The 22836-nt window shown below is 46.2% G+C and overlaps 1 protein-coding gene across 1 annotated transcript in view; it reads left to right on the top strand.

Annotated features, from left to right (window-relative positions):
- The window catches only part of LOC136676495 (V-type proton ATPase 116 kDa subunit a 2-like), a 33900-nt gene extending 14600 nt beyond the window's left edge, over nt 1-19300 (top strand). Inside the window, exons 11-20 of the mRNA XM_066653569.1 lie at nt 337-476; nt 7824-7981; nt 8685-8775; nt 9052-9170; nt 10590-10800; nt 12383-12502; nt 12646-12762; nt 13373-13490; nt 15215-15386; nt 16582-19300. Coding sequence (XP_066509666.1) covers nt 337-476; nt 7824-7981; nt 8685-8775; nt 9052-9170; nt 10590-10800; nt 12383-12502; nt 12646-12762; nt 13373-13490; nt 15215-15386; nt 16582-16684 — 1349 coding nt within the window. The 3' untranslated portion in view covers nt 16685-19300. The remainder of the gene's footprint in view (nt 1-336; nt 477-7823; nt 7982-8684; nt 8776-9051; nt 9171-10589; nt 10801-12382; nt 12503-12645; nt 12763-13372; nt 13491-15214; nt 15387-16581) is intronic.
- The last annotated feature ends 3536 nt before the right edge of the window (nt 19301-22836 follow it).

Raw genomic sequence — 22836 nt, 5'->3', positions numbered from 1 at the left:
TCTCTCTGTCTTTCTCTCTCTCTCTGTCTGTCTTTCTCTTTGTCTCTCTCTGTCTCTCTCTCTCTCTCTCTCTCTCTCTGTCTTTCTCTTTGTCTCTCTCTCTGTCTGTCTTTCTCTCTCTCTCTGTCTCTCTCTCTCTCTCTGTCTCTCTCTCTCTCTCTCTCTCTCTCTCTGTCTCTTTGTTTCTCTCTCTGTCTCTGTCTCTCTCTGTCTCAAACAAAATGACTGTATGCTATTTTCCAGTATCATGAATTACCCAGTATCCAATGATTAAATCACAAATTTTTAACACATTAATTAACATCACACCTCATAACTTTCTCTACCTCATAACAGCTCCATATACCATCATCACATTCCCCTTCCTGTTCGCTGTGATGTTTGGTGACCTCGGACACGGCCTCATTATGGCTTTGTTTGCTCTGTGGATGGTTATCTACGAGAACGACCGCAAGCTGAAAAAATCTAGAGATGAGGTAAGCATGCATTATTTTATTATTATTATCCTTGTCATTTTACAGGAAGGAAATGCGTTTTAACATTCTGTAGAAATTAGTGTAAAATGATTTTTCCTTCATCATCAAACAGGGACACTTCATTCCAGCACCCAGGCAGCAGCTGGGTGTTAGTTGCTTTCCTTATAGGCTAAGCACCACCTAATGGACCTCCATGAATATTTCACGTTATTGTAGTGACTGACATATATAAGTATGAATTAAAATGAAAATAGCAGCTTAATTTGCTTTAAAACTGACAATTTTATTAAATTGACGGAAAAACCAGAGCTCGCTACGGAAATTCTTGAACGCGACCGTGACGTCACTGGTGGACAACAGCTGAACAACGCCGCGGTAAAACACCGTTATGACTGACTGTTATGACAGTATCTAGCTAGCTAAATAACGCTAGTTACGGATGTAACAGTGGTTATGTGAGTAGTGGATGACCGCCAGGGCGGTACATACTGAGTGGATGTTCCTCGCGCGTGCGCGCTCTAGACCGAGAATGTATACCAAATTAGTCAAACATGACCTTGCCTGTGATGTCACCGAAGCTATATTTACCTGTGACTCACAGCAAACTGCCTCAGGAACCCGGATCGCCTCGCTCACGCCGAGTGACCAGGAACCCTGGCGGTCATCCACTACTCACATAACCATAGTTACATCCGTAACTAGCGTTATGTTTCGTATCTCCTGACCGCCAGGGCGGTACTTACTGAGTGGATGACTTATGCCCACGCCGTCACGAGGAGTGCCTCTGTTCTCCATCCGTGATCAGGGACAGTACAGACCGTGCGAGATTGGAAGATGCTGCCACATTAACATTGTAAAAACGGGTAAAAGTACATGGTGATGACCAAGTGGCTGCAGCACAAATGTCTAGAAGGGACACCCCTCTCAAAGCGGCCCACGAGGTAGACACTCCCCTAACAGAATGGCCTGTTGCTAGGTCTGAAAGCGATTGATGAGCAGCTTTATAGGCTAGTTCAATAACCTCCACCAACCAGTGAGAAAGACGCTGCTTAGAGAGTCGACAACCACGTTTAGCATCAGAAAAGCAGACGAACAACCGGTCCGTTTTACGTATGGATGCCGTAGCCAGCACATACTGCTTCAGTGCCCGGACAGGGCACAAGAGAACACACTTAGAATCCGACTGATCAGCGTAAGCTGCCAGACTGATGGACTGATTGACGTATTCAGGATTAAGCACCTTAGGAAGAAAGGCCGGATTTGGTTTTAACACCACTGATGCCTCATCCAATCCCCACCTGAGACACTCAGAACTAACAGAGAGTGCATGCAGTTCACCAATACGCTTTGCAGTGGCCGCAGCCAACAAGAACACAGTCTTCAGAGACAACCACTTGAGACCAGCCCCATCCAGAGGTTCAAATGAGTCACCCCGTAGGAACTCGAGTACTAAAGGCAAATCCCAAGGGGGAGGACGAATCCTACAAGGTCTGAGTCTCCTTGCACCCTTTAGGAAGGCCACAATTAACTTGTGCGAGCCTAGGGACACGCCCCCACTCAAGGTCAGACGGCTCAAGAGAGCAGCCACATAGACCTTCAGCGTCGAAGGAGATCTTCCTTCATCCAATATCATCTGTAGGAAGGAAAGCACAGAACCCACTGAGCACGAGAGTGGATCTTCCTGCTGCTCTGTGCACCAGCGCACAAAAGCTTGCCACTGTCCATTGTACACCGTTTGGGTAGAGGTTGCTCTGGCATTAAGAATAGTGCGTTTCACTCCTAAAGAACATGAAGCAAGGTCCTGGTTGGACCCAAAGGCCATAGCCATAGCCGAAGAAACTCCGGCTGTGGATGCCACACCTGTCCTCCCAACTGGGAGAGAAGATCTTTCCGTGCTGGGAGTTCCCAAGGGACGCCCCTGAGTAATGACATCATTAGAGGAAACCATGGTTGTCTGGGCCAGCGTGGTGCCACCAGAAGGACTATGTGACTTTCTTCTTGTATTCTGACCAGGAGTGAATGAAGAAGGGGAAGAGGAGGGAACGCGTATAGCAATACCCTTGCCCAGTCATGAGCCAGGGCATCTTGACCCAACGGACTGTCCTGGTCGTGTTCCGAGAACCACAGACTGCAATGAGTGGTGTCTGAGGAGGCAAAAAGATCTACCTTTGCCTGCCCGAACCGTTTCCATATTTTCCCAATGATTTCTGGATGGAGTCTCCAGTGGTTGGGACTCAGAGAGTGTCTGGAAAGCACATCTGCTGTCTGATTGGATGTTCCCGCCAAATGCACCGCCTGCAGGGATAGGAACCTCTTGTGAGCCCACATCCACAATTCTTCTGCCAGGTCCAAGAGAAGTTTGGACCTGGTTCCGCCATAATGATTTATGTGGTAGACAGTCGTTAGGTTGTCTGAACGCACTAGCACATGCCTGCCATTCAGATATGGAAGAAAGAACTCCAGTCCTAGCTTTACCGCACGTAACTCACGGACATTGATATGTTCCCGGGCATGGTCCACCGACCAAGTGCCCTGAACCCATCTGTGCCTCCACACCGCACCCCAACCGGTTGCTGAGGCATCCGTTGTCAGGACTTCTCTGCGTGTGGGTAATCAGCACATGCTCACTCCCGACAGGAGAACCCTCCGAGAACACCAAGGCCTCAGTGCTACTAGACACTCTTTTGTGATATGGACCTTCACATGCCTGTGGTGTACAGAGTCCAGTCTGAGGGATATTACCCATACCTGGAAGCACCTTAAATAAAGTTTGCCCAGAGCAACAACTTGAGCTGCAGCAGTGAGGAGACCCATAAGTCGGAGAAGAACCAGATATCGTACTCTCTTTCCTAGTTTCAGAGAGCCGATCAGAGTCACAATAGCTTGAACACGTACTTTGGGCAGTGAGGCCATCATTGTACAGGAATCCTGATGAACTGGATACGCTGAGCTGGAAGGAGGATGCTCTTCTGCCAATTTATAGACAGACCTAGGGCCTGAGAATGGTCCAGCAGTCTCTGAGTGTCTTGAAGTGCTCGTCCTCTGGAGGTGGCGCAAACCAGCCAATCGTCCAGGTACGGAAGAATCTTTAGACCTTGGCCGAGAAGTGGTTCCAAGGCCGCGAGCATGCATTTTGAAAATGTTCTTGGGGCCAGAGACAGCCCGAAAGGCAAGACTTTGAATTGGTACACGTTTCCCTGAAATGCAAAGCGGAGAAAACGTCTGTGTTCTGGAAAGACTGGGATATGAAAATACGCGTCCTGGAGGTCCACCAACGTAAACCACTCCCCTTTTGTGACACTGTGGAGTACAGCAGCACTGTGGAGCATTCGAAAGGGGAGAACCTTCAGATGTGAATTTAGGCGACGAAGGTCTAAAATTGGACGAAACCCTCCGTCCTTTTTTGGAACAACAAAATATGTCGAGTAAAATCCCTCTGAATGAACATGAGGGTCTACAACCTCTATTGCGCCTCTCATGAGGAGGGAGCGAACTTCCTTCAAGAGAATTGAGGCATGAACAATATCTAGAACAACAGTTTCCTTCGGAGAGCAGCTGAGTGGAGGCCGATGACGGAACTGCAGCCTGTAGCCCAGTGACATGGTTCGCAAGACCCATGGGTCTGTGACATGGTTCTTCCAATAGTCCATATGATGAGCCTTCTGCAGTTCCACCATCAGCCGAGACCCGTCAGCGGCGATCAAGGGTGGCAGCTCCCTTGAAGCGGGTGCACTGTGCCCCTGGTCTAGCTCCCTGGGAAGGAAGATTGGTGCAGTGTGATTTCTCTTGGACCTTAAATCGTCGTTTGAAGTCAGTGCTACGCATGACTGGGGACGGCGTCGGACGACTGGGAGCTTTGACTTGGCGAAAGCGGTGAAAACCCCTCGGAGCCTCCAATTTGGAGGCTTCTGAGAGGGCAGAACAGCGGTCCAGAACTTCTTTTACTGCTGGACCAAATACATGGCCAGGGACTATAGGCAATGACCTAATTGTTGCCCTGCAAGTGTCAGAGAGTGAAGACTGCGCCAACCACACTTGCCGTCGCCCGTGGAGCAGGGTCCCCACCAGCCTTCCATGCCCCCGAGCCAGGTAGCCAACTGACTGAAGTGCTGCATTCAGCAGTTCGTCCATTGATCCATCATTCTCAAGGCCTTGAATTGAAGCATGTAAAGCTAACAACAGGAGGGAAAGATAATTCACAATCTTTGCCATTCTGGTCGCAGTATCCTTTGCTTTGGAGAGGATCTCATCCGAGCGTCTACACTATGAACTGGGGCAGTGTGGGTTTGGTCGAAGTGCCTCATCTGGAGACACCACCTTAGAAGCAATGGAAGAATCAACTGCTGGCATGCGATCAAGGCCAAGAGTAGCCGCATTTGTCATGGACGCCAGTGCTAACTCTGCTGCGCTTGCTCTATTTCTCTGGCTACTAGAATGAAAGCCAGCTGCAAATTCAGCTGCAAAATCTTCCCCAGCAGGAACTGAGAACGCATCCATCAGTGCTGCATGCATAAAGAACCTGCTGGTCTTTGGGGCCACTGCAGATGGAGCATCCAGTCCCAGCTTAGCCAACGCTAGCTTCAGAGAACCTTGAATTTGAGTTGCTGGTGTTGCGGTGGCAGAAGGGGCACTGGCCCCTGAATTTACAGAGTGTGAGGTAAGAGGAGACCCCAGAGCAGCTGGGGTGGCAAGCGAAGAGCCGCTCACCTGTGGGAGCTCTTCAGAAAAATCCAAGTTTGAAGCTACAGTCGAAAGCACATCGTCAATACATCCTGATAAGTTCCCCAAGTCCATGGGGTGGTCTGACCTGGAACATGTACTGTTCCCAGCACCAATCTTATCACTTATCTCCACAAACAACGATTTCAACTGCGCTCAGAGAATGAGTTCATGCGGTCCGACAACGGCAGGGATCGTTTCTTCCTTTTCTGAGATCTATCCGGTGCATCTGAAGGTCGCTTGACAGCCTTCTTTTCAGTGCACTGTGGCCCTGGCAGCATAGCCTCACTTCCTGCTCTTAGCATAGCAAGTCGCTCGAGTGGAATAATAGCACAATTCATACATGGGTTCATTATAGCCTCCCGAAGGTGCTCCAGCCCCAGACAAGAGGGACACAAATCATGCCCATCATCCGCTTCTAGCGTGGAGAGGCACTGTGTACAACAGCTTTGAGAAAACATCTTAAAAGTTGGTTCTGAGAGGAAACCCCGATGAGTCCGCGATACAGTCACACGCCTGCCGGAGTAAAAATAATACAGACTTCACTCGCGCCAACACGCTCACGGGAGTGGAGTGTTACTGCGAATTAATCGTCAGCACACCGAGTAAGAACTCCAAGTATGCTTAGTACATGTGTGCTCAGGATTATGACACTGAGTGAAAACTCCAAGTGAAATAAAAACACCGCAAACTCCACTTACACCGAAGTTAGTACCGAGCTAGCACTGAGTAAAAACTCCAAGTGAGCTCAATATATTCACCCGCACTCGTCACGTTCACTGGGGCGCGACTTACAATGTACACCGAGCAAAGGCTCCAAGTGAGTTCAACCTACACCGCGACAATACGTTGTCTTGAGTAAAAACTCCAATCCAGCTCAACATATAAGTGCACTCGGCGCAATTGCCGGAGTGTGAAGTATGCAAGCTAAACACTGAGTAAACTCCAAGTGTGCTGCACACATACACAGAACAGGAGATAAAACCGAACACTGAGTAGACTCCAAGTGAGCGAAAAAATATACCCACGTGATATACTCACATATCTCGTTGCCGGTGAGAAAAGAGGGTATATGAGCTGAACACCGAGTCAAAACTCCAAGGTGATAATCACAAAGCGGTGTAGATCAACGTCCGAAAGATGGAATGTAACAGCTCGAGGAGGACAGTGAAAACAAACTGTAGCTCCGACGAAGTGTCACCGAGCTGATATCGGTCCAAGGCGAGACGAGAAAAGAGGCAGTTTGCTGTGAGTCACAGGTAAATATAGCTTCGGTGACATCACAGGCAAGGTCATGTTTGACTAATTTGGTATACATTCTCGGTCTAGAGCGCGCACAAGCGAGGAACATCCACTCAGTAAGTACCGCCCTGGCGATCAGGAGATACGAAACATAACCAACATTATTCATGACAATAGCCTAGCAATAAGCTAAACTCAAATTTAGAGGTACCGTTATTCTTGTAAATGTGATCGAAGTCAAACTCGAATTCATCCCACACTATAAACCTCCGTAATGCAGCTACGTAGCCGAGTATAATCTGAACCACCTAGTTTAGCAAGTCAAGCTAACGTTAACTAACACCAACTAAAACAGGTGAAGTACGTGTCCTTACCCTGTTTACCTCCATGTTACAAAGGCTCTTGAACACCTTTCGTTGGTGTCCTTACATGCCCATATTGTTGGAAAAGCGCCAGTGAAATGAGCTACAGATAACCGAGTGAGCGGATGGTCCTTTCCAAAGTGCCCGTTTAAAGTGGACAAATGTAGTCCATTTTCTGGATATTTTGGGATCTTTGGGCCATTTGTGCACAGATGTCCCACTGTACATTGAATGATTGCAGCCAAAAACAACACACCTTTTCGTCATTTTGCATTAAATTAAGTGCAGCTTCTAGAGTTGTTGTCCACCATCTACGTCACAGGCAAGACGCCTATTAGAGTTTCCCAACACCGTTGGGGGGGGACCAACGGTCTTTTAAACCTTATTCCTTGAATTAGTAAGAAATAACATGTTTTCTGACTATCAATAAACACAAGTTAGGAACTCAAATTCCACTGTATTTATTTGTTTGACACTTTCATATCGCTGCTGCTTAGCCTTTAATGGCACTTCAGCTCTGGATGCTGAGGGAGGAGAGAGAGCACTGTTCCTGCACTCCCCCCTGCCCCCTTTTTGTTCTTGTTGGTTCAGAGATTGAACAGCCAGGCACTTGGTGTTTTTTAACCCTAGAAGATGTTTCATTAGTGGTAAACAGTCTGTGCCAGGGCTGGAACTGCAACGTTTTGAGGACAGTCTCGGAAACATGGATTCAGACAGCCAGGGTTTATTGCCATCAAACTAAGGAGCAAATCCCATTCGGGACAGAGCATTTGAGTGGTGGAGGCATGGGTGGAGGACTAATTGGCTAATCACAGATCACCTCCATTTTGTGCTCAGGGAAGGTGAACAAATGCATCTAAACCAGTTTTAAGGTTGTTTGTTTGTTTGTTTTCCTCCTCCTTTGGATATAACTTGTCAAACTGGAGAGGAACTTTCAAAAATGTAAAATGAATGTTAGGGTGCTGATGTTTTATGAGCAAAGATCGTTTGGACAAACTGGCATCATATCTTTTTTCTTTTTCAGATCTGGAACACATTTTTTGAAGGACGATACATCATCTTAATGATGGGGATATTCTCAGTGTACACTGGATTCATTTATAACGACTGTTTCTCCAAGTCTTTGAACCTGTTTGGCTCAGGGTGGAGCGTGAAAGCCATGTTCGATCAAGGACAATGGATGTGAGTTACAGTCAATACTCCCCTATCACACACAGTGTTAATAACGCTTTTGAACACTCAGCTGCACTTTTAAAAAATGTAATGAGTTTATATTAATCTAGGCACAGCTACAGGGACCTGGAGGTTGTGGGTTCAAGTCCCGCTCCGGGTGACTGTCTGGGAGGAGTGTGGTGTGTTCTCTGTGTCTGCGTGGGTTTCTTCCGGGTGACTGTCTGTGAGGAGTGTGGTGTGTTCTCCCTGTGTCTGCATGGGTTTCCTCCGGGTGACTGTCTGTGAGGAGTGCGGTGTGTTCTCCCTGTGTCTGCATGGGTTTCCTCCGGGTGACTGTCTGTGAGGAGTGTGGTGTGTTCTCCCTGTGTCTGCATGGGTTTCCTCCGGGTGACTGTCTGTGAGGAGTGTGGTGTGTTCTCTCTGTGTCTGCATGGGTTTCCTCCGGGTGACTGTCTGTGAGGAGTGTTCTCCCTGTGTCTGCGTGGGTTTCCTCCGGGTGACTGTCTGTGAGGAGTGTTCTCCCTGTGTCTGCGTGGGTTTCCTCCGGGTGACTTTCTGTGAGGAGTGTGGTGTGTTCTCCCTGTGTCTGCGTGGGTTTCCTCTGGGTGCTCCAGTTTCCTCCCACAGTCCAAAAACACACGTTGGTAGGTGGATTGGTGACTCAAAAGTGTCTGTGTTCTGTGTATTTACCACCCTTTCATTGCTTTTCCAGAACAAGCACAGTTCACTCAAACAGCTTCCTCACACTCGACCCCAACGTCACAGGGGTCTTCAATGGACCATATCCTCTGGGAATTGACCCAGTAAGTCCACCAGTTTTTATATTGCATTATTACTTTCACTGTTGTCTTTACATTCTTACTCTTAAATCTGTCCCTAAATCTGACTGGACCTGACAAATAAAAAAATAGAGCCCTGTCAGTTCTTTAATCTGCATGATTTGATTATTAGATACAATAAATTTTCATATTGCATAAACAAAATGATCTGACCTTAACTATAGTTCATACAAAATGAATATCGGATTATTTTTTATGAGAATACAAAGTTAATTTGTGGTTTGGTTTTCCTCCATTTAGATCTGGAACTTGGCATCAAACCGGCTCACGTTCCTGAACTCCTATAAGATGAAGATGTCTGTGATCGTGGGAGTAATTCACATGAGCTTTGGAGTTGTTCTTGGGGTCTTCAATCACCTGTAAGTTTCCACTCCACTGTGCTTTGATAAAGTTTATGAACAATTCATTAATTCATTCATTCATTATCTCTAAGCGCTTATCCAGTTCAGGGTCGCGGTGGGTCCAGAGGACGCAAGGCGGGATTACACCCTAGAGGGGGCGCCCGTCCTTCACAGGGCAACACACACACATTCACTCAAACATTCACACCTACGGACACTTTTGATTCGCCAGTCCACCTACCAACATGTGTTTTTAGACTGTGGGAAGAAACCGGAGGAAACCCCCGCAGACACAGGGAGAACACACCACACTCCTCACAGACAGTCACCCAGAAGAAAACCACGCGGACACAGGGAGAACACACCACACTTCTCACAGACAGTCACTCGAAGGAAACCCACGCAGCCACAGGGAGAACACACCACACTCCTCACAGATAGTCACCCGGAGGAAACCCACGCGGACACAGAGAGAACACACCACACTCCTCACAGACAGTCACCCAGAAGAAAACCACGCGGACACAGGGAGAACACACCACACTCCTCACAGACAGTCACCCGGAGAAAACCCACGCAGATACAGAGAGAACACACCACACTCCTCACAGACAGTCACCCGGAGGAAACCCACACAGACACAGGGAGAACACACCACACTCCTCACAGACAGTCACCCGGATGAAACCCACGCAGACACAGGGAGAACACACCACACTCCTCACAGACAGTCACCCGGAGGAAACCCACGCAGACACAGGGAGAACACACCACACTCCTCACAGACAGTCACCCGGAGGAAACCCACGCAGACACAGGGAGAACACACCACACTCCTCACAGACAGTCACCCGGAGGAAACCTACGAAGACACAGGGAGAACACACCACACTCCTCACAGACAGTCACCCGGAGGAAACCCACGCAGACACAGAGAGAACACACCACACTCCTCACAGACAGTCACCCGGAGGAAACCCACGCAGACACAGGGAGAACACACCACACTCCTCACAGACAGTCACCCGGAGAAAACCCACGCAGACACAGAGAGAACACACCACACTCCTCACAGACAGTCACCTGGAGGAAACCCACGCAGACACAGGGAGAACACACCACACTCCTCACAGACAGTCACCCGGAGGAAACCCACGCAGACACAGAGAGAACACACCACACTCCTCACAGACAGTCACCTGGAGGAAACCCACGCAGACACAGGGAGAACACACCACACTCCTCACAGACAGTCACCCGGAGTGGAAATCAAACCCACAACCTAGAGCTGTGTGACTGTGACACTAACCTGCTGCACCACCGTGCTGCCCAATTCATTTTTAATTTCTTCAAATTTATTTTACTTTGGATTAACATTTTCTGTATTTAAATTAAGGCTTGTTTTAGTTTTAACTTGTTTTTTTTTTTTCCTCTCAGACACTTCAGGAGGAAGTACAACCTCTACCTAGTGTTTCTGCCAGAGCTGCTCTTTCTCCTCTGCCTGTTCGGTTACCTGGTGTTTATGATCATCTATAAATGGCTTGCCTTCACACCACCAGACTCTCGGCACGCTCCCAGCATCCTCATCCACTTCATAAACATGTTCCTGATGCAGGGCGACTCTGGGGAGCCTCTGTACCCAGGACAGGTGAGGAGGAGAAACGATCTGAGGATGTACCGGTCACATAAATTTATCCACTTAATTTATAACTTCTTTTGCTGGCTTTGCAGTCATAGACTAAGCCTAGTCCTAGACTACACAGCATTTCAAATGGAATTTCTCTCTGTTGAAAGGAAAAAAGAATTGATCCCTGTCCAGGAGATCAGCCCCTTTAAATATTTCTAATTTTATTTGGGGCAAATTTACTCAGCTACAGAAGCTGAGCTTATGTCCATATCTGAAATTGTAACTTCTCATTGATTCCTAAAGTTTGACATCTGTTACGCGACTTTTAACATCCTTGGAAAACTGGGTGTCACATTTTTCACTGATTTCTGTTGATTCTTTTAGTTTGGTGATTGAAATATTGTGATTGTGGATCACAGGCGGCACGGTGGCGCAGCAGATAGTGTCTCTGTCACAGCTCCAGGGACCTGGAGGTTGTGGGTTCGTGACTGTCTGTGAGGAGTGTGGTGTGTTCTCCCTGTGTCTGCGTGGGTTTCCTCTGGGTGACTGTCTGTGAGGAGTGTGGTGTGTTCTCCCTGTGTCTGCGTGGGTTTCCTCCGGGTGACTGTCTGTGAGGAGCGTGGTGTGTTCTCCCTGTGTCTGTGTGGGTTTCCTCCCACGCTCCAAAAACACACATTGGTAGGTGGATTGGTGACTCCAAAGTGTCTGTAGGGGTGTGTGTGTGTGTGTGTTGCCCCATGAAGGACTGGCGCCCCCTCCAGGGTGTGTTCCTGCCTTGCGCCCAATGATTCCAGGTAGGCTCTGGACCCACCGCGACCCTGAACTGGACAGGCGCTTACAGATAATGAATGAATGATTGTGGATCACACACTACACAAGTTTAATTTATTACTGAATCGAACCAAATTCTTTACTTCAGCTCACACGAACTAAAACTTTCTCCTGTTGCCTAAGAGCTGCACACTAACCAATAAGTGGAACCGGTTTGCCATGAAACACTAAAGAAGCTGCAGGTTAATCAAATGTTGCTGATGTCACTGATGTAAAGATGTGATAAACATTGAGGGTAACTGAATGAACAGTCAGGGCAAATGTTAAAAATTATGAGTCCTAATGACCCCTCCTTTTGTCTCATCTTAAAGAACAATTCCTTTTTTTATATTTTTTTTATTGATGATTTTTGTCCGTTCATTACTGGTCTCTAATTCCACCTCATTGGCTGCGCTGCCTTATCACAAACAATGCCCCCAAAGCTGCGAGGCTGAGGGCCAGCACAGTCTTTCTTTAATAAACGAGATATAAAACACTTTTTTCCTTGTTTAATTTCTCCATCACTGGACCGTTCAGTGCAGTGGAGGAAAAACGCAGGTTGTCTAGGTCTGTCACATCAGACACCCAGTCTGGCTCACACTGTGCCATGTGACAAGAGGAGTGAGGGGAGCATACCTCTGTACCCCCACCCCACCACAGAGGGAGAGTGTGTGGTACAGAACAGACACCAATAAGTGGAGGATGTTTTTCTTCAGGACTGTGGTTAAGAAATCCTCAGTTACAGGGTCCTGTTAACTTCTGTCTGTGTGTGTGTTTTGTTTTTGTATCTCAGACAGGACTACAAGTGTTTTTGGTCCTTGTTGCTGTGCTTAGTGTTCCTGTCTTGCTGCTGGGGAAACCTCTCTACCTCTACTGGCTTCATAAGGGCAGGAATCGCATGGGCATGTATAGGGTAAGTTTTGTGTGTGTGTGTGTGTGTGTGTGTGTGTGTGTGTGTGTGTGAGAGATGGGGAGGGGGATTCCACTGAATTTCCAGCTTTCTAGCGTGGCGTAACACACCCGGTAAAATAAAGTGACAACGTCTCGTATGTTCAGGGATATGAACGAGTGAGGCGCAGCAGTGAGGAGGAGATTTCTCTGATGCGGTCTCATGATTTAGAGGAGGGAAACAGCCTGGACAGTCACTCCAGCTCAGACGGCCAATCAGAAGAGGTAAAGCTCTCCACACTCTCAGGTCATTGGTTGTCAGCTGTTCCTGTAGTTTGAATTGAGGAATGCCAGTCAAATCTGACAGCAGCGAGCGAGCGAGCGAGTGAGCGAGCGAGTGAGTGAGTGAAAGAAACTCAGTAAAATATCATGAATCCCTGCAATGTTACCATGGTATTTTATTTAGAACTGTGTTAAACTCAGATATAATTGAATTGTCCCCTAACGTTTATGTAAAGTTAATGTTTTTTACTGCAAGTGGTTCAGACGTTTTTAAACTCTCTGTCCACTCTATGAGACACTCCTCCCTCGTTGGTCCACCTTGTAGATGTAAAGTCAGAGACAGTAGCTCATCTGTCGCTGCACAGTGTGTGTCGCTCGTCCTCTAGTCCTTCATCAGTGACACAGGACACTGTTGGCTGGATGTTTCTGGTTTGTGGAATGTTTAGGAACTCCAGCAGCACTGCTGTGTCTGATCCACTCCACTCTAAAGACACACTAACAGATGGACTACAGTCTGTGTCAGCTGATAAAATGGACAGTGTAGTGTAGAAACGTGGAGCTCAGGTAAATGTTATGACTGATGAGTGTGTGTAATTGTGTTTTTTGTCATCAGTTTGATTTTGCAGATGTGTTCCTGCATCAGGCCATCCACACAATCGAATACTGTCTGGGCTGCATCTCTAACACAGCGTCCTACCTGAGACTCTGGGCTCTGAGCCTGGCACACGCTCGTGAGTCCTTCTCTGACTTCCCCATGGACATGTTCTTGTTTGCTTCATAAAGTCCTGTAGAATCTGCTTTAAATTTACTGCCACCACACAAAGCTTTGTTAGTAAATTGATGATAGATTTTTCTGTTGTTGGTTTTTCGTTTTCCGTTTTCCCTGGTGTCTTTCTATTATCGCATTAAACTATTAATAACTATCACAGTGTTAGGAAAAACACAGTATGTAGAAAATACAGTTGAATTAATTTAGTGATCCATCCAGTAACTGTGGTGTGTGATTGGACTCTCTGATTGTCCCTGTACTGTCTGGCATTGTCACCATTGACTCTGATTACAAGATGACGTGCTCAGAGAATATTTTAGGAATATTATGTTTGGGTTGTGTGTTTTTGTCATTTCATTGGATTGGTAAAATTGTTCATGGACTCTGATTTCTTAATAGTGAGCTAGAACTGCCCCGTTTGTAGAGACTGAGGGAGTGAGGGACTGCATGAGGGAGTGAAGGACTGACTGAGTGAGGGAGAGAGAGACTGACTGAGTGAGTGAGAGAGAGAGAGAGAGAGAGAGAGAAATTGAGTGAGGAGTGAGAGACTGAGTGAGGAGAGAGATAGACAGAGACTGACTGAGTGAGGGAGAGAGAGAGATAGACAGAGACTGACTGAGTGAGGGAGAGAGAGAGATAGACAGAGACTGACTGAGTGAGGGAGAGAGAGAGACAGAGACTGACTGAGGGAGTGAGAGACATAGACTGACTGAGGGAGTCAGAGACTGAGTGAGGGTAGAGAGACCGAGAGACTGACTGAGAGAGTGAGAAACTGAGTGAGGGGAAGAGAGACTGAGTGAGGTTAGAGAGACCGAGAGACTGAGTGAGGGAGTGAGAGACTGAGTGAGGGAGCGAGAGACAGAGGCTGACTGAGGGAGTGAGAGACAGTGAGGTAGAGACTGAGGGAGTGAGGGACTGCATGAGGGAGAGAGAGACTGAGTGAGTGAGAGAGAAATTGAGTGAGGAGTGAGAGACTGAGTTAGGGAGAGAGAGACAGAGAATGAGTGAGTGAGAGAGAGACTGAGTGATGGTAGAGAGACAGAGAAACTGTGAGGGAGCGAGAGACTGACTGAGGGAGTGAGAGACTGAGTGAGTGAGAGAGAAATTGAGTGAGGAGTGAGAGACTGAGTTAGGGAGAGAGAGACTGAGAGAATGAGTGAGTGAGGGAGAGACAGAGAGAGACTGAGTGATGGTAGAGAGACAGAGAAACTGTGAGGGAGCGAGAGACTGACTGAGGGAGTGAGAGACTGAGAGACTGAGTGAGGTTAGAGAGACCGAGAGACTGACTGAGAGAGTGAGAAACTGAGTGAGGGGAAGAGAGACTGACTGAGTGAGGGAGAGAGAGACTGAGTGAGAAACTGAGTGAGGGAAAGTTACGTTATTGTTCACCAGGCTTCGGGGAGTTCACAAATGAAACACTAACATGAAACTGCGTATTACAGACAATTTTCTTCCCATCATGAAACAAACAGAGGAGCCACCAGAGATTTTGGGCCTCACAGAAATATACAGCAGGGATGTCTCTGTTAATGATCAGAAGAAACACAGCAGAGTCACTCTGGGACTTTAGGTTTTATTTGTTTTTATGTGATGTTTTCATTAAGTTTCACACCTGTCTAACCAGTGCTGACGTGTGTGTACATTTCTTTGCTGATTCATATGACGTGTGTGTGTGTGTGCGCGCAGAGCTGTCGGAGGTGCTGTGGGCGATGGTGATGCGTGTGGGACTGCGTGTGGACACTAGGGTTGGTGTACTCTTCCTGGTTCCCGTCTTCGGTCTCTTTGCTGTCCTCACGGTCTTCATCCTCCTGGTGATGGAGGGACTGTCTGCCTTCCTCCATGCTCTCCGTCTCCACTGGTCAGTTACACACACAAACTCCCTCACAACACACTCCAGCAGAAGAGTCTGATTCCCAAAAATTAAAAAATAACATCCATTTAATTTAATTTTTAATTCCAGTTCAGTATTTAGTATTGTTCCACCTTAAAACCGCAGAGCTTCTGAACGTAAACAAACCAGAGAACTGTGATTCCCCACCAATGTTGACGTCCCCTTTAAGTTCGTGTAAATTTTAAGGTGCGTCCACTCTGCGTCTGATCTTATTGCTCCAGTTAATTCCACAGACTCTGGACTGAGATCCTCTTTAAACAGTTCCTCAGCAGTGTGTAGCTTTATCTGCTGCCATCAGGGATCACCATCCCCAGGACCCTGAGTAACAGGGTATTCCACAGAGCAGGGTCACGTAAGCCCAAAATTAAGCAGAAGGATATTCTCCAGGTCTCACATGGTCCATAAGGATGTATTGGAAGGTGGCTTATAGGTCTCTCACGATAATTACATTATCAACTTATTGTAAAAAAAAAAACAAAAAAACATTTATTTAATGTCAACATGTGTTTTTCAGTTTCTATGTCATAATATTCTTAATTCTTAATATTTTTTTTTGAAAGTGAATTGATCTTGAAAGAGGTGTAATTGCAGTGTAATATCAGTGGCATCGAATGCTCTTTAAAATGACAGTAATATAGTTTATGGCAATTATTTCTGGGGAAATATATCGATCACAGAAAACAGGTATCGTGACAAAGCTAGTGGCATGTGATGCTGAGACCCAGGTTTTCCAGCAGAAAGGTAACCAGAGCCCTACACATCATCTGCCAACAGTGTATTCATTCTCTCCCTCTGTCTGTCTGTCTGTGTGTGTGTCTCTCTCTCTTTCTCTCTCTGTGTTCTGTCTCACTCTCTCTTCTGTCTCACACTGTCTCTCACTCTCTCTTTCTTTGGCTCTCTCTCTCCCTCTGTCTCTCACTTTCTCTCTCTGTTCTGTCTCTCTCTCTCTCACTTTCTCTCTCTGTTCTGTCTCTTTCTCTCTGTCTCACACTGCCTCTCACTCTCGCTTTCTTTTTCTCACTGTCTCACTTTCTCTCTGTTCTGTCTCACACTGTCTCTCACTTTCTCTCTGTTCTCTGTCTCGCACTGTCTCTCTATCTCTCTGTTCTGTCTCACACTGCCTCTCACTCTCGCTTTCTTTTTCTCTCTCTCTCTCTCTCAGGGTGGAGTTTCAGAATAAGTTCTACAGTGGCACTGGCACCAAGTTTTCACCGTTTGCCTTCTCTCTCTTGCACTCCAGTTTTGAGAACGATGGACTACTGTGAGAAGAGCTGTGGCTTCACACACACACACACACACACATATTAGCCCAAAGACTGAAGCACTGCAGAAGTGTTGGAGGTGTCAGTAGAAAACAGATTTGAGCCTCAACACTGTTCCCACTCTCATCTCTTTGCACTGTGATTGCCTTAAGTCCAGTCAAATATGCAGCCACTGAGTTTAATCCTGCTCACCGTTTCATACCAGATCCGAGTCACTGATGGACACTGAGCTGATTTATCGGAGGGATGATGTCATCGCAGCTGCCCAGTGAAGACGATCAACGGCCTTCATCAGTTGTTGGAACACTTGCGTCACATCTGAAACCGTGTTTTGGACTCGGAGGGCACTCCATCAGTTTGTAGATAGTGCTGTGTCCTGAATAATATTTTTGTAAACATTAGAAGTTCATAGAAGTTTTATGATCCACGTGTTGCCTGATGTTTTGAAAACAGGAGAGATGTCCCCATGCTGCACGTTCCATAAGTGGCTTTAAGAGGCCCCGAGTCCTCTAGAGTGTTTTTGTTTTATGAGCCGTGTGTCTTCAGACGTTTGTAGATGAACCTTATCTTCATAGAAAAGCACTGTCAATGCTTTTTGGTCCTCTGGGGCAGCTTACGAGCACGAGCTTAAGCCCAACGTACAACATCAGCACCGGCTGAATTTCCTCAAATCCACGCCGCTCTCCGCCCTCAGTGGCTGTTAGTGGGGAATCACGCTCTGGATGAACACCGTTCCTTCTTTTCCTTCATCAGAAAGGGTTGAATAAGCTTTTATCCACAGACTTTTGGCCGTAGTGTGTTTTGTTGAAGTCAGACTGACATTGCGGATCACACTGAACACGAGGGAGTATCACGAGCCCATTTCTGAGCCCAGATCTAAAGCTGTGATGGGGAAATGTGATTTTGAAAGCTGTTTTTTTGATAAGGAGGCGTACAGATTTAGGAATTTTCTGTTATTCCTGATCTTTATATTTCACTGATATCATCCAAATTCCAGTTTCCTCCAGCAGTCTAAAAACACCTGTTGGTGGATTGGATCTGTGAAATAGTACACAACTGTGTGTGGGTGTGTGTGCTACTGACCGAGTGTATAAAACTGTGTGTTTGTGTGAGAGAGATTGTGTGTTACTGGGTGAGTATAAAACTGTTGTCTGTTGTGTGTGTGTGTGTGTATGTGAGTGTATAAAACTGTTGTGTGTGTGTATTACTGAGCGAGTGTATAAAACTGTGTGTGTTACTGGGTGAGTGTATAAAACTGTTGTCTGTTGTGTGTGTGTGTGTGTATTACTGAGCAAGTGTATAAAACTGTGTGTGTGTTACTGGGTGAGTATAAAACTGTTGTCTGTTGTGTGTGTGTGTGTATGTGAGTGTATAAAACTTGTGTGTGTGTATTACTGAGCGAGTGTATAAAACTGTGTGTGTGTGTTACTGGGTGAGTGTATAAAACTGTTGTCTGTTGTGTGTGTGTATGTATTACTGAGCAAGTGTAAAACTGTGTGTGTGTGTTACTGGGTGAGTGTATAAAACTGTGTGTGTTACTGGGTGAGTGTATAAAACTGTGTGTGTGTGTTACTGGGTGAGTGTATAAAACTGTGTGTGTGTGTATTACTGAGCAAGTGTATAAAACTGTGTGTGTGTGTTACTGGGTGAGTATAAAACTGTTGTCTGTTGTGTGTGTATGTATGTGAGTGTATAAAACTGTTGTGTGTGTGTATTACTGAGCGAGTGTATAAAACTGTGTGTGTGTGTGTGTTACTGGGTGAGTGTATAAAACTGTGTGTGTGTGTGTATTACTGAGCGAGTGTATAAAACTGTGTGTGTGTGTTACTGGGTGAGTATAAAACTGTTGTCTGTTGTGTGTGTATGTATGTGAGTGTATAAAACTGTTGTGTGTGTGTATTACTGAGCGAGTGTATAAAACTGTGTGTGTGTTACTGGGTGAGTGTATAAAACTGTTGTCTGTTGTGTGTGCACATGTGTCATATGTGTGAGATGTTCCACAGGTGTGTGTGTATGTGAGAATGACATGGTGAGTGTGTGGTGCTCTGTCCAGGGCGTGTTCCTGCTCTGTGCCAAATGATTCTGGGTAAGACCTGGAACCACAGAGCAATGAATGAATGATAGATAGATATTGTTTGATCAACGGCAAAAGCTCTAAAACCTTGTTTAAGTTTTCCTTTTCTTCCTAACACCATTTACACGATGGAGAGCCTGTTCCTAATGGCTACTGTAGTCTACGAAATCAGCGTTAGATCGAGGGCTTTCTAAATCAGTTCAAATCAAGGAAGTAGGTTTGTTTGAGAAATGAAGATTGTTCATATTTCTTTCTTTTTTCCCCAGAACTAAACGAACAGTCTTTTTCCTCAGAATTGTTTTAACTCATTCTTCTGTCGTTTCTTGTTTCTTCTTCACGTTAAGATCGCGGGATTCGGGCGTGTGATTTTCAAAGCGCTCTAACCATTCCAGTTTTGGGTTTTAGATGATATTTATTGAACGTAATTGATTAAATCTGTCATCTTTGTGAAGTCTGTGACACTTTTGAAGGCTTTACATTCCACTTTTAATCTTGCATTTCTGTGTTTTTGAATCTGTATCAATGTTTACTATCAATACCAAGCTCATGAGTTAAATTCGTTTTGATTTATTCCTTTAATCTCTGTGTGTTTTTGAATCCTTCAGATGTTCAGGTCTCAGCTTTTCTGTGAGGAACATGTTAGAGTTTTTAAAGAGACCCTCCAGTGAATATCAAGTGTCAATCAAATCTTATAACAACAGCAAACAAAAGCCACTGCCAAAATAACAAACAAAACCCAACACTGACTCCAACCCCAACACTATCCTGGCTACTCAAACAAATCAGTGACAGTGAATATATCTGACACTCTATCTATCAATGAACCAGGAGAAAATAGACAAATTCAAGAGGCGCTTACCCTCTTCCGGCACAGGTGATCAAGAAAATTAATAAACAGAACACAACTAACAAACAACAGGAAACACAGATCTACACGGTTCTCACACAGAGACAAAGCAATCACCGAGCTTCACGCCACATGGCAATCCACAATTGGAAAAAGGGGCGTGACCATCTTCAGCTTCCTGCTTCTTTATAGGCAAACACAGGAAACACCTTCTCAGCACCCAGCAATACCGAGAGCTCCACAGCGCCACCTAATGACAGGGAGGGATAGCAAGAAAAAGAAGAAAAGAAAAAGAAGAACACAGACATACAAGACCCGTAACAGCAAGTTTAATGAGTGAAATGAGCCGTCGACTGCGCGTTTCCGTTTTAAGTTTGTAGGGGTTTAATTAATCAGACGTTTTGTTTTTAACTGCTCAGACATTTGCTTCCATCTTCAGACACAGAGCAGCCAAGTTTTTCTAGAACACTTTCTCAGTGAACCGCGGGCCTGAAATGGAGAAGCGGAGAAGAAAATAATGATGATGATGATGATGTTTCTCAGTGAGATCAGACTGTGGATCTTTGCTATCACCTAGTGTCGAAAATCGTCACTGCAGTTTCTTAACAAAAATATGTTTCCATTTCCTCAGGTGTAATTTCCAGAAAGTTTTTAAACGGATGACAAAGTTATCCTCCTCTCTACATTGCCTTTATATTGAACAATAGAAGTATTCTGGCCTTGATCTGGGCCACATCCAACCATGGGGACCTTTATAATCACCACAGACTGGTGGCTGGTCATTGATCAGACCTGTGATCTGATTAGACCGAGATTAGACTTCTAGGAGATTTATTTAAACTCTTTCTGAATCGGTTCGTTTATCTAAGAGTGCTCCTGGGCTCCCCCTACTGTTGGAGAGTGTCATTTATTATTACAGCATTGTCCTGAGATCAAAAGGGAAGGTGGGTGGTTCCCAGCCCTTCTCCGAAAATGACATAGTGCAGTTTCTGCAGTGCTGAGCCTGGAGTAGCAGTGACAGAGGGTCTATCCTGACTATTACAGGTCTGTGGAGCACGACAGTGATTTTCGAAACTGTAATTTTAAGGTAATACTAAAACCTATTGTTGCTTTTATCCAGAGCATAAAGAGCTGGGTTACTCTACAGTCACCACCACCAAGAACATTAGAACTGTCTTTCCAACTGTGGGAGGAGCTTCAACACACATACACACACACAGGCGATAAGCTGCTCAACTCTGGACTGTCGTTTGCCGTTATTTCACACTGGGGCTATAAACAACATCCTGCTTATTACTCACCACCCCCTATATAGCAGTTTACAGATGACAAAACAATAACGCTGACAGTCAGTATAAATAAACATTGCAGAAAAGAAGAATATCCAATAACAGCACTGTAACTAAGACTAACCATCGCCTACTGAAGGCACCTGCTGCTTATTGCATTATTTAAGAGGCACAAATATATCCCCTCTGCACATTAACCTTGGTGTCTGGAGTTGCCCAACCCACACACGATGAAACAAGACCACCCTGTCCCCAGAGGGCAGCAAACTCGGCAGACAAAGTCCAGGACGAGACTGGTCAAACCTGATCTTCCTCTGTGTCTCTCTAGAGGGTCGGTGTGGCTGCAGGTTGTTGTTCCAACCACCCAGGGGGTCCCATGTTCTGTTGTTGTACTGAGACCAACTAATTATGGGAGTGAGATCAGGTGTGTTCTGATAAGATTGTCTACCCCTGTCACACACTCACACCTACGGACACTCGCCAATCCACCTACCAACGTGTGTTTTTGGACTGTGGGAGGAAACCGGAACACCCGGAGGAAACCCACACAGACACAGGGAGAACACACCACACTCCTCACAGGCAGTCACCCGGAGGAAACCCACGCAGACACAGGGAGAACACACCGCACTCCTCACAGACAGTCATCCGGAGGAAACCCGCGCAGACACAGGGAGAACACACCACACTCCTCACAGACAGTCACCCGGAGGAAACCCACGCAGACACAGAGAGAACACACCACACTCCTCACAGACAATCACTCGGAGGAAACCCACGCAGACACAGGGAGAACACACCACACTCCTCACAGACAGTCACTCGGAGGAAACCCACGCAGACACAGAGAGAACACACCACACTCCTCACAGACAGTCACCCGGAGGAAACCCACGCAGACACAGAGAGAACACACCACGCTCCTCACAGACAGTCACCCGGAAGAAACCCACACAGACACAGGGAGAACACACCACGCTCCTCACAGACAGTCACCCGGAAGAAACCCACACAGACACAGGGAGAACACACCACACTCCTCACAGACAGTCACCCGGAGGAAACCCATGCAGACACAGGGAGAACACACCACACTCCAGGGTGTATTCCCGCCTTGCGCCCAATGATTCCAGGTAGGCTCTGGACCCACCTCGACCCTGAACTGGATAAGGGTTACAGACAATGAATGAATGAGTAAATGCTTATTTGAAAGTAGGGGTCCTGTACAACGACTGTGTGGTGAACCAGTCTCCAGGATGAAATCCAGACACAAATCTATGGGGGTGGACATTCGGAATGAATAAGTATCTTTCCCTTTTTTTAAAAAATGTATTTCCCTTTTTATTCCAAAATAGGATACTTTGGATTGCATTTTTGCTCAAAAGAGTGGAAATTTCTGTCTCTAGAACAAGTGCTGAATCCCTTTGAATCTGAAAAGTAATGAGTCCCTGGAAGGGTGGGGGTTTCACATCAAATTGCAGCCTGTAACACTTGGTAACGGTTGTAAACACCCAGAGATGGACTGTGTATGCACAACAGCCTCCACGTGAACTGCGTGAACCCCCTGGTTTATAAGGGGTCTTTTTAGTGCCCTTGAGTGGGTGAGAAGAAGAACATCTCATGCTTTTTATGTAAAGAAAATTATGCACCCAAACTGCCTGGATGCGATAGAAAAGTCATTGCAGAAAATCTTTGATTGAATGTGTGAACATTTTGTCAACAAACTTATGGGTCTGGGGCATACATCCTCCCCTTCTTAAAAGAAGAGAAGACGCTTAGCTGAGAGAAAGGCAGACCAGGTAGCTCAAAGTGCAGGCTGATTCTCTTCAGAGGATGGGAACAACCACCTAGTAGCCTCACTGCTTTTTGCTATACTTTCAGAAGAAAAAAGTATGATAGATGCAGTAGATGTAGATAGATGTGTGTGTGTACCTAGCCACTGGAA

The sequence above is a fragment of the Hoplias malabaricus genome, chromosome X2 (genome assembly GCF_029633855.1).
Source record: "Hoplias malabaricus isolate fHopMal1 chromosome X2, fHopMal1.hap1, whole genome shotgun sequence".
Lineage (NCBI taxonomy): Eukaryota > Metazoa > Chordata > Actinopteri > Characiformes > Erythrinidae > Hoplias > Hoplias malabaricus.
This window is presented reverse-complemented; position numbering and strand designations above follow the sequence as displayed.